Source organism: Cervus canadensis, chromosome 24 (assembly GCF_019320065.1).
Source record: "Cervus canadensis isolate Bull #8, Minnesota chromosome 24, ASM1932006v1, whole genome shotgun sequence".
In the NCBI taxonomy this organism is placed as follows: Eukaryota; Metazoa; Chordata; class Mammalia; order Artiodactyla; family Cervidae; genus Cervus; species Cervus canadensis.
The window spans coordinates 5,118,761-5,131,045 of NC_057409.1; the positions used below are offsets into that span (position 1 = coordinate 5,118,761).

General features: G+C 50.3%; 1 protein-coding gene across 2 annotated transcripts; it reads right to left on the reverse strand.

Annotated features, from left to right (window-relative positions):
• Positions 1-9,565: 9,565 nt before the first annotated feature.
• LOC122426648 lies at positions 9,566-11,977 on the reverse strand. 2 transcript variants are annotated; one of them, XM_043445733.1, is made up of 2 exons: positions 11,885-11,977; positions 9,566-10,466 (listed from the first exon to the last, which is right to left on the reverse strand). In XM_043445733.1, exon 2 carries the CDS (start codon positions 10,391-10,393, stop codon positions 9,566-9,568), a length of 828 nt encoding a protein of 275 aa, XP_043301668.1. In that variant the 5' UTR covers positions 10,394-10,466; positions 11,885-11,977. The 2 variants fall into 2 exon arrangements, with proteins under 2 accessions (XP_043301668.1, XP_043301669.1); XM_043445734.1 differs by lacking the exon at positions 11,885-11,977 and adding an exon at positions 11,233-11,453.
• Between the last annotated feature and the right edge of the window lie 308 nt (positions 11,978-12,285).

The following is a 12,285-nucleotide window of genomic DNA, read 5'->3' on the forward strand; positions in this document are numbered from 1 at the left end:
CCTTGCTGTGCAGTCTTGAACAAATTCTTCTACCTTTCCGTGACTCCATTTCATCATTTGGACAAAAGGCAAATGATGTTAAGACCTCTCTCAGTCACCGTGCTGTTATGAGGATTCAAATGAATTAATATATTTATTTTTTAAAAAAGAATGGTTTCCTGGGACTTGCCTGGTGGTCCAGTGGCTAAGAATCTGCCTTCCAATGCAGGGGATGTAGGTTTCATCTCTGGTCGGGGAGTGAGGATCCCACATGCTGCAGGGCAACTAAACTTGCACGTCACAACTAGAGAGTTGGTGTGCTGCAACAAAAAAATGATTCCATATGACACAATTAAGACCCCATGTGCCTCATCTAAGACCCAGGGCAGCCAAATAAATAATAAAATTAAATACTTAGGAAAAAAAAAATCAGTTTGTGGCACATGGTAAGCCCTAAATAAGCAGTGACCATTTCTCTTACTGGTCTTTCTGGGGGAACTCCCAATCTGAAGAGGGAGACATGACTCTGCCCTCAGGCAGCTCCAATCTGATGGAGGCGCAGTCTCTGCACCCAGTGTTACTCTCAGTCTGAAGGTCAGATGTACCTCTGCCCCCAAGGACTTCTAGTCTGATGGGGGAGTCCAGCCTTGCACTTGGGAACTCCCTATCTGATGAGGAAGGCTACAAAACTTCAATGACTTCAGAGCTGGCAGGTGGCCAGCCTCAGTGGCAGGATTTTTCCAAGGCCTTGCCTGGTCCGTGGAGGGTCAGCACCCATGACAAATCCCATTTTGTGAGCTGCCTCAGTCTCTGTTCCCTACCTCGGGCCCTTTAAGTCCCAGAGCCTTGGCTTCGTGGGTGATTTGCTCATAAGCAGAGGAAAAGGAGAACAAGTAACTCTTTGTAGATGTGCAGTCAGGACTAAATCTCAGCTATAAGTCTTGCTTCCTAAAAGAGGCTGGGGAAGGAGCTGGTAAAGCTGACTAGACTGCAGGAAGGGGGCTGACGTGGAGGGCAGGAAACATGGCTTGTCGAGAAAGTTCCAGGGTAACTCCACCTACCGGAGGATTGGTCATCCCCCTATTTATTCTGCATCCTCTCCTTCCCACTAAGGGATTTGGCCGGCTCTGTTTTATTTTTGCTGTCCTTGGTATCTTTAGTAAATGTTCTCAAGTTGCTTTGTCTACAGCCTGGCTATCTCCTCATATGGCTTAGAAGAAGAGCAAAGGCAAGGCCTTGCAGACGCTAGTTGAGCTGGGGAGGCACCTATAATCGCATATGTATGTACTCATAACTCTGGGCACTGGCCGCACTCTCTGGGACGGAAACAACTCAAGTCTTACACAAAGTTCCTTAGATAAGGAGAGACTACCAGAGTCTGGAGAAGGGAGACCAGCCAAACAATTTGGCTTCTGAAAAACAGGAGTCTGATCTAGGATCTCTAGTCTGATGGAGGAGTACAGACTTTGTGGGTCCCCCGTCTGCCGCTACAAAACCAATAGGACTCAGCTTCCCCTGGCTACCTCTCCCGCTCCAAATCTTTTCTCTGCCTCAGAGCTTCTTAACTCCTCCTGTATCCCTTTATTCATTCAGGGCTGCCGTGGACGGTGGGGCGGGTTGTTCACTGAACAAGTGTATGCAGCCAAGAGAGGCCTGTTGTCGTGCTACATCTGCCCAGAGTGGGTACCTTTTGAGAATGTGACTAAAGGCAGCATACAGCCTAGTGGTGGTGCCTTTCATTCAGCAATGAAAGTAAACATCTACTACGCACAAGTGTTATAATGCCGGTGTCAGAAAGCAGATGCCAGCAGTGTAAGGATATGTACTTGGGTGAGAATGTAGAACTGGAAATTGGTGTGAAAGGGAGTGAGGATGGAAGAGAGGGGATAAGGAGATGATGTGGAGAAGAGGAAGAAGACGGGGGAGGACATGGTCCTAAGCAGGCAGTGAAAGATCACGGAGACAGAGGGACACTTGCAAGGTGGGAAGATGCAGTCCAGGCCAGCTCTCCAGCCACTTGCCTCCCCCATTGTGGTCATTGCACATGTCCCTTCTCCTCCATAAGTGCGACTCTCACCCAAAACCTACCCTCTTTCACCCTGCTGCTCTCTCTCTCTTTTTTCTTTTTCTTTTAACTTTCTTTTTTTAAAAAAACATTTATTTTTTAAAATTTATTTGGCTGCATAGAGTCTTAGTTGTGGCACGTGGGATCTAGTTCCCTGACCAGGGATCGAACTCAGCCCCCCTGTATCAGGAGCGCAAAGTCTTAGCCACTGGACCACCAGGGAATTCCCTTAACTTTCTTTTAGTGTTCACCTCAAACCTCATGTCACCATAGAAGCCTCCTCAACCTCCCAGACTAGATCATTCTGCTTTCCCACAACCTCCCTCCCCCATGCTTCTCCTTCTTAACCTTTTTGACAACTGTGATCACTTGGAAGACCATCTAATATGAAGAGTGAAGAGACATAAGGAAGGCAGAGAGCATGACTATCTGGTCTCCATCTTGTTCCCAACTGTATCCCCGGTGAAGGGCACAGCTCCTGGCTAAGTTGGCCCTTGAAAACTTCCACCTGAATGAAAGAACACATTGGTTCAAGCATGCCACAAGGTGTAGATGTCCCCTTTCTGGTTGTGCTCGGGGCAAAGATCAACTCCCTTCACAGTCTGATCAGCCTTGAATCACATTGAATCAAAGTCCCAGGCAGTGGGCAAGTGAGTGTATTTTATTACTGCCCTTTTCAGACAAGGAAACTGAGGCCCCAGGGATGAAGCAGCTTGCCTGTATCACATAGTCAGTACAGGATGGAGCCCGGAGTCGCATCTGTGTCTGTCTGACTCTAGAACCCGCATTCTGAACTGTTCCCATTTCTGCTTCCCACTGAGTTGTTCTAAACTCTGTCCAGGCAGAAGTGTGAGGCTTCTGAAAATGACCTTTGGGTTTGACCCCTCTTTCTTCCTCCTAGTATTCCCCCACCACCCTTCATCATTATCAATTGCTTTGTTTGCTAGCCTTCCACCCTGGGGCCCAGGCCCAGAGGAGGGTTCCCATGCTGTACCTCATAGATCACTGGCCCTCTGAGATGCTCTTTGGAAAGGGGGTTCCCTGGTCAAGAAGTTTGGGAACTCTGTTCTCTTTCCTGCACCATGGCCACCCCAAGGGACCCCAACAGAGGAAAGTTTCTGAGCAGGCCTCCAGAAAGTCTCCTGTCCAACTCTGCTCAACTCAGCATTCCTCAACATGTTTGAGAATGGAACCCACGTGTTTTTTTGAAAAACCTTTCAACATCTCACAAGACGGGTGTTTCTCAGAACACGCCTTGCAGTTACTGCCCCAGAGTCTGGCTCCTGATATGACCATAAATGGTCTCTGTAATTTGAATTTGTCCCCGGAGCCCCCACACCCCTCCAGCCAGGCTGGAATTCCTATGGCCTCCATACACCCCCTCACATTCCTGCCAGGCACCCCTGCTTCAGCTCTAGTGTCTGTGCGGGGGCTGGAAGTTGGAACTCCATAAATGTTCATTTTTCTTCCTTTGTCACTACACATATGGGTGTTTGCACCCTCTGTGATCGACATATGCTAAAGATTTCCGGTCTTGCTTTTCTCACTTAACATTTTCATTAAACACAGTTCGATGTGTCAGTCAAGACCAGGGCTACTTAAAAATGGCTCTGTGGACCGGAGCCAGTCCCCAAATTGTGTATTACCAGTCTGAAACAAGATAAGGAGCTTGCTCAGAGTCTAAATTGACTATGTCAGTAAGCACTTTGTTTAGCTCAGCTGACACTTTTTTTTTCTTGGAATACTTGGTCCATTTTGGAAGTGGCACATAGATTTACAGTCTGGTACAAGCTCTTCATTGCAGATGGTAACTGTTAGCAATTTACGGGCCAGCAACTCTGAATTGACTTTGCACATAATATTTCTAATAATTATTTGGCATCTTGTCTCATCACCACACCATCATTCATTAACCCTATCCTATCATTGGACATTTGGGCTGTCTCTGGGTCTCTTTAGGGCTTCCCTGGTGGCTCAGATGATAAAGAATCTGCCTGCAAGGCAGGAGACCGGGGTTCAATTCCTGGATCAGGAAGATCCCCTGGAGAAGAAAATGGCAATCCACTCCAGTATTCTTGCCTGGAGAATTCCATGAACAGAGGAGCCTGGTGGGCTACAGCTCATGGGGTCATGAAGAGTCGGACATGATTAAGCGACTAACACATAAACACCAGGTCTCTGTGATTCATAAAGCATTACTTTGAGCAGATACGTACACATCTGTGGGTTTACTTTTTGCAGTTCCTTCAGGAGCTTAGGGACCACAGATCTGAGGCCAGAGAGGTGGGGTAACCTCCGCAGGGTCATGAGTGGCAGAGGCTGGCCTCCCCCTCAGGCCTCTTGACCCCCGGCCCCTCGTTCCTTCCTCCAGCCCACACTGCCCTTCCTACTGGGCAGATTTTCCATCCCTTTCATGCTTTTCTTTGCTGGGCTCTGCGCCTTCTGCAGTGTTCCCACATGTTGTCTTTTGGAGCTTGAGAGAAATCCTTTTGGAATGTCCTGTGCCTTCTCCCTGAGTTCCCGGCTTTGTTCAATTGTTCATGAGAAATTCCTGCCTTGTTGGGAGGGGCCCAGGAGGCTGTTAAAAGAGTTTGCCAAAAATGGTGGTACCAACTCGGGCAGAACACACATTGGAGGCTCTGCCTCTCCCCATATTTCAACTTAAAAAAGGGCCATGTGGATGCAACTGGTGGGGAGGGTGTTGCCCACTCCTGTTTCCTCTGTAGAGCAAGCGGCAGTTATGCTCAGACAGAAGAGATAGGGAGGGATAAAGCAGGCCTCAGGAATGAGGGGTGGGGTGGGCCAAGGCTTAGAGGGTTAGCTTCAGAGATGAGGAAAGATAAGGGAGGGGTGAGGGTTAGGAGTAGGATGAGTGTGTCTCTCCTACACGCATCGTGGTAACACAATGCATTTATTTTCTAGAAGCATAGCATCGTTCTATCAAATGATCTGTTTGAAAAGGGCCACATAGGATTGTTTTAAACAAACAAAAGGAATTCTAATATCATGCCACTATACTTGGTGTTACCAAAGGATGCAGGGACCAGTGGATTAGGCAATTGAGACCACAGGTGGGCTTTCAGGAAATTTCTCCCTTTACTATTCCCTGGGGAGAGCAAGTTTCAGGTGAATGCTCCCCTGTTCAGAACATTGGTGCTGGGAGCAGCCCAAACCTCTGGGTTAAATACCATCATTGCTTTGTCTAAATTTCTACATACTCTGAAGGCTATGATTTCCCCCTCTTTCTCTTGGAATCTGTTCCGTAAATACTAAGAAAGAAACTATACTTTGGATGGGAAGGGCATTATGTTGAAGGGCTGAGCCCTGGGGTGGAATCCCAGCTCTGCTATTTACCAGTTGCTAGGGTTTGGGCATGTCGCTTTCTCTCTCTGAACCTTAGTTCCACCCTCTATCAAACGGGTACTAACCTAGGCTCTCAAGGAAAAGAGTTCTGTGAGTCTATGTCTTAGGCCTTGGCAGCATGTCTGACATACAGTGTGGGTGCTCAATGATAGTGACATACGTCTATAAGGTGTGAAGAACTTTCCTGGGCCACCCTCGGCCTCGGGGACACTTAGGCTGCTCTGTACCCAAACTGGACAGCACGGCAGGCTCCTACGTTGTTCTGCAGCTGGAGTGCGGCCTCCTGTGTGCATGGGTCCTACAGAGCGCGGCTTGAACAGTGGACCTGGGGGACTTTCTGCGGCCTCTGCGTGACCACGCAGAGCAGCGGACCTTGTCTAAGAGCCTTGTTTTCTCCGGACTTGGGCTGAGTGACTGCTGGGATAGAATCCTGAGTACTGAATTTCTAGCCTGAGTGACAATGAGGCCAGTGCAGAGATCCTGTCCCTTTCAGGTACCATTCAATCCTGAACCATCAAACTTGAGCACCCACTATGCACTGTGCTCTGCACTGACATCTTTCATTCATTGATCACCCATTGTTTTTTTCTGTAAGATGGTTTTTCTGTAAGATGTTAATGCAAAAAAACCTGAATGAATTCTGTGGCCAACCTAATATTATTATTGAGTGCCTGCTTGGCACATAGGACCCTATAATGAAAATGTTGATCATTTTTTGAAGAGCCCCTGTGTTCTATAACTATAACCATCTTCATCATAATCATGTGTACCTGACCATTCTGTGCCTCAGCTTCCTCATCTATACAATAGAGACAACTCTTCCTTGAAGGATCGATGAGATGATTGAGTTAATACACACAGAGCCCTTAAAACGATGCCTGGAGTATATCGAAGAGCTTAATAAATGTTGGCTGTCATGATTAATATTATCAGTTGTTGAACATTAATTATATGTGGGACAGTGTCATTGTTCTGAAAGTAATAATAGTTAAGGTTTTCAGTTTCAGTTCAGTTGTTCAGTCGTGTCTGACTCCGCGACCCCGTGGACTGCAGCACGCCAGGCTTCCCTGTCCATCACCAACTCCCAGAGCGTACTCAAACCCATGTCCATCGAGTTGATGATGCCATCCAACCATCTCATCCTCTGTCGTCCCCTTCTCCTCCTGCCCTCAATCTTTCCCAGCATCAGAGTCTTTTCTAGTGAGTCAGTAGTAATAATAGTTAAGGTTACTGAACACCTCTTGGGCATGAGGCCTTGTTGTTGTTGTTCAGTTGCTCAGCCATGTCTGACTCTTTGCGACCCCATGGACTGCAGCACACCAGGCTTCCCTGTCCTTCATCATCTCCTAGAGCTTGCTCAAACTCACGCCCATTGGGTACATGATGCCATCCAGCCATTTTGTCCTCTGTCGTCCCCTTCTTTTCCTGCCCTCAATCTTTCCCATCATCAGGGCCTTTTCAAATGCCTTTTCAATTACAAGGCCTTGTAATCAATGTTAATATAAGAACTGAGGCCCACTTGCGAGCCAGAACTGGGCTAGATACTGGAGACCCCAAGAGCAGTGTCCTGGGCAAAGAACCTATAATCTGATAAGGTGAAATTGGACAGTGTTGAAGGTGGCCATCTCTGGGAGAATCAGAGGTGACTTTTAGGCAAATATGGGCTTACAGCAAGAAGGGGATGCCTTTGAGTTGCCAGAGGGATGGTTTAGGAATCAGGACACCTGAACTATCTCTTGAGCTGGACCAAAATGGAACCCAATGAGCTGTATTCCCTGTGAATGTTCACCTGGGGAATGGGTCACTGGGGGCCTGCGGACCCACCAGACAAAGGCCAAAGTCTTCTTCCTGGGGAGAGAAGGGATGCAAGAGCAGAGGAAAGAGTGGCTGCCCTGCTGAGCTTTGCAGCCCGGAAGGATCTTCCCGGTCCTCCAGAGATGGAGCAAAAGTGGAGGTGAATTCAATGGGCTAGGGGTTTGGTGCCTCCTTGCTTCCTCTGCCTTGGGACCACTGTGTCAGTCTCATGGAGATTCACACTTGCTGCCTTCTCTGCCTGCCCACAGGGCTAGGCCTCAGCCAGCACCTCCTCTAAGAGTCATGGAACCTGGTCGATCGCTGGGTTCTGCATTATTTCAAGGCCAGCCCACTCCATATTCTGAGTTGCCTTTATTGGCCCTCAATTCCTGCAAGAAGGGACTGGGCCTGAAATCCAGAGCCACAAAGAAATGGGGCCTAAACAGCCCCTGGGCAGCCTGGCAAGATGGTCAGGACTGAGGAAGCTTGAATTCTTGGGTAGAGGCACCCTCAATTCTCAGCTCGGGAATCCCCAGGCCTGGCTTGGGACTAGGAGCAGAGACTCAGATGTATCTAAGTCTGAGGTCCCTTAGGGACCATCAGAACAACCCCACTCATGTTACAGGAGGCGAAGCAGAAGCCTGGAGAGGGGAAGTGATGTCCCCAAGGTCTCAAGGCAGGCGGGTGGCAAAAAGAGTTTGGAATCCAGTTTCTAGAGTCCTTTATGCAGGAAGATGGTGAATAACTGGGTGCCTTGTGACGCCTGATTCTTCAACACCCAAATGAGTTGAGTGTCTGAAGGTCTGGAGCCCTCAGTGGCCCAGAGAATGTTTTCCCAGACAGTGCCACCAAGAAATTTGGGACTACCTCATTCTGACCCTTCCAGCCCTTAGCTGGCCAGGACAGATCGCTCTCTGCAGAGTGCCCCAGGGAGGGCCGTCCATCCACCTGCAACCATCCCTGGTTGCCTTTCCAGTGCAACTCACATTCACCATCAAGGTTTTCTCTACATCCACCCTGGGCCTTGGTCATTGAAACCTCATCTTTAAGAGAACAAAAATAGGGGCTTCTCTGGCGGTCCAGTGGTTAAGACTCCATGCTTCCACGGCAAGGGGCACAGATTTTAGCCCTGGTCAGGGAACTAAGATCTCACATCTCGCATGCCTCAGTGCAAAAAAACAGAAAAAAAAAAAAAGACATAAAAGAACAAAAAGACAAAAAGCGCTTAGAACAGCATCTGCCACGTTGTAAGTATTCTACGAGGGTTTGCTATCACCGTCCTCATCTCATCATTACTACTTCTACCTTTCTGCTCACATGGAGCTGTGCTAAAGTCAATAACAATCCTGAAAGAAAAAGAATATGAATAGGGAATCAGTAACAATCCTTTAAAGAAAAAAAGGAAAGAATGTGAATAGTGGTTGGGAATGAACAGCCTCAGCCAAGGCTAGGAAGCTTCCTAGCCTCACTTCAGGTGATTCATTCAAGATACGAGTTAGAGATCCCAAACTCAGATCTGTGGGCCTCACACATTCAGCCTGCAAATGCTCTTGTTCAGCCTTCAGAACACTATATTTTTGTTTTTGTTTCGTTTTGTTTTGGCCGTGCCACACAGCATATGGGATTGTAGTTCCCCAATTAGGGTTCGAATTTGTGCCCTCTGCAATGGGAGCGCAGAATCTTAACCATTGGTGAAAGTCACTCAGTCGTGTCTGACTCTTTGCGACCCCGTGGACTATACAGTCCTTGGAATTCTCCAGGCCAGAATAACAGAGTGGGTAGGCATTCCCTTCTCCAAGGGATCTTCCCAACCCAGGGATTGAACCCAGGTCTCCCACATTGCAGGCAGATTCTTTACCAGCTGAGCCACCAGGGAAGCCCAAGAATACTGGAGTGGATAACCTATCCCTTCTCCAGGGGATCTTCCCGACCCAGGAATTGAACCGGGGTCTCCTGCACTGCAGGCGAATTCTTTACCAAGGGAGCTATCAGGGACTCCCCTTAACCACTGGACCACCAGGGAAATCCCAGCACCATGATATTTTAAAATCTGTTGCTAACATATAGAAAACCAGATTCCTGGGTTCTCTTGAAAAGCAACCACCTGTTTGAGAGCTGGGTTTAGATGAGGTATGCCCCTCTCCACCTAGTGGTGGGTGGTCTCTGCCACTGCCTACCACCCACCCCCTTCACCCATTCACCTTGACCTGCCCCACCTTGTAGGTCCTTAAGTGTATATCCCCTCCATCTAAATGGCTTCCCCCGCTCCAGTGGAGGCTTGGAAGGAGCATTTTGCCACAGACAATTTATTTTCCGCAACCGCGACCTGATGGACATGTGCCCTCTTCGCGGTTGGTGTCGATGTCACCACCAGCTGGAGGGTTTAGAGATGGGCTCGGGGGCTCTGCAGCCCGAGCGGATTGCTTCCCAGAACTTGGGCAGGCGACCCAAGGAAAAGATCCCGTTGCCGAACAGAGGGAGCTCAGGCAGCTTTATCCCCGGCCTCTGGGGCAGGATGGGAGTGAGGTTCCGGCTCTGAAACCCGCGAAGGCAGCTCGTGTTGGCGGAGTTATCCACGTACTGCGCGGCGTTGACGGGACTGCTGGCCGGCACCACGCAGGTGCTGCCGCAGGGGTAGTCGAAGGAGGCCGCTCTGCTGCTGCGGTTACAGCAACTGCGGGGGGAGGCGTGGTCCGGGTGGTCCAGGTGGATGGAGTTGGCGGCGCGCTCCAGGTAGTTGGCCGCAAGCTTCGGCAAGATCAGGGACTTAGGGTAGTTGCTGTAGAAGGCATTGGTGGATCTGTCGAGGTAGCTGATGCCTTTGATGAGCTGATCCAGGAAGGTGGGGTTAGAGGGACCCAAGGGGCGATCTGTACAGAGCAGGCAGTGGGGGTTGCCGCGACACGTGGGCTTCCTGGCCACCTTGGGGCCCTTCGCCAGGTGGCTTGTCTCCACGCACTTGGAGTTGTAGGGCCGGCCCATGCAGATTCTCCTCAACGGCAGTCTGGGGGAGCTTCGCCTGTCGGTGGGCTCCGAAGGGTTGCTGCTGGCCTCGGAGCCGCTCGGGGTCCGAGAGCGCTTGAGGTTGCTCGCCCCGGTCGTGCTGGGGCCGTGGGGCCAGCCTGGAGTCTGGGCCATGAAGGATGCGTTGCGGTTACTGGGGCTGGGACGGCCTCCTTGGTGTCCAGACATCGTCCCGGTCAGGCGGACGAAGCTTCGTGGTACAGAACTGCTGAAATCTCACCTAGAGGCTGGTTCCCTGGGCCTGGCGGGGAGAGAGCTGGGTCAGCTCTCCTCGGCTCCCAGCCACCTCCCGCTGGGTTCTCCAAGTGTCCTCTCCCCATCTTCCTCCCCGGCCCAGGGATTTTTCCAACGGGAACGCAGGCCCCTTGGTTCTTCAGAAAGTGCAAAGGGCAGGAGATGGGGAGGGAGGCAAGACCCTGAGAACAATGGAAGTCAGAGGACCCCCTAGAAAAAGTGGGGCAGTCTCCTTTTTCCTTTCGCTGTAGCCCACATTCTGAAATTCCCATTCACCTTTTAAGCAGGGACTCCAGAAGACCACAGAGTCAAAGGGCTAAATCTCTAATGGTGAAATCTGAGGCACTGAGACACACATTCTTTGGATTAACATCAGATAGTTAATCACCCACCACACCATACACCCTGGTACTGAACAATACGTCTTAGAAACAATGCAATATAGATGCTTTTTCTTTGCCAGTCCTTTGCTTGTACCTTTACTTGTAAGTCTTAACTACAAATCCAGGAGGCAGTTATTATTCTATTCCTATCTGACAGATGGGGGAAACTGAGGCTCAGAGGGTTGACGTGACTTGCCTCAGATCACATAGCTTGTGAGTGGTGGGGGCCAAGGTACTATCCTGAGTGTATCTGATGACCCCTAAAAGACAATGCCGTGTTGTTGGGGTGACTTTATCCTGACCACCAGTCTACTGAGGAGGAGTTCTCATCTCAACTGTTTGATAGGGGCACCGATGGGGAAAACCAGATGGGGAGTGGTGCTTGCTAACCCTGTAACTAAGTTGATCTTGTCTTCACGAACCCCAAGGGGAGAGGCCAGGAGATGCTGTATGTCTACTAATGGGGCTGGACTTGTGAGACAGAAGTTTCTAGAGTACAGTATTTGGTCTTCACCTTCTCTGATGAAGGGAGATGGTCTCATCCACCCCACAAAAGAAGGATTCTTGGGGTTCCTCCCGGTCTGAAAGCGGAAACTTCTCAGGGACTAGGGCCTGTCCATGCTCTGGCCCAGCTCACCCTGCTTCCTGTCCTGGGCCCGCCCAGGTGGCAGGAGCCCCAGCCCCATTCCCTTTGTCCCCCAGGTCCCCCGTACTTCCCCCTTTCCAGAAGGAAGGCTCTGATTTCTGTCCCCCACTACTGCCAGACTGATGCTAGTTTTCCACTTCTGCCTGCTGAGAACGGAGCCGTATTTGAGCCTGTCCCACCCAGGAAACAGCTGCCCGCTCCTCTCCCGGCCCACGGCCCCTCAGCTGCCCTTGTCCTTTGGGTCTGAATCGCGTGGAATGCCCAGACTCTCGCTCTTCCATCCCTGGCCGAGCCCCACCCCAGCTCGTCCTCCGGATATAGGGGAGACGCCAGCGGGCTGCCCCCCACGGGCCCTCCCTTCCGGGCGGGCTGGGCCCTCTCCCCGGCTCCCTCTACCTTCAGGAGGTAGATGACTTAGCCCTCCTCTTGCTCTTCACTGGGGAATACCCTGATGCCGCCATTCCAGACTCCTGGCCATGTCATAGAATCACAGAACCCTGGAGAGAGGAGGGCCTCCGGGGGTCAACCTGGTCAGGCTCCTGCCTTAGAACTAGTGCTGCGTTAAGCTCTCCAGGACAGATGGGCCCTATTTTTAAAGTGAGGCTGGGGTGGACGTTTTCCAGTGTCCCCTGTTGTTTTTCTAGCATTTAATTATGCTGAGAGTCAGGGAGTTCTTTGCTGGGCCTGATATAACTCTCGTTGGCTGTGGTCAGCATCAATTTTCTTTTCTCGTTGGGTCAGCAAACATTTGTTGAGTTTCCCTAAAGAGCTGTCCCTTTGAGTGACCCAGAACACGG

Coding starts and splice junctions, on each gene's coding strand:
- LOC122426648 (XM_043445733.1), bottom strand. CDS start 10,393: ATGTCTGGACACCAAGGAGGCCGTCCCAGCCCCAGTAACCGCAACGCA.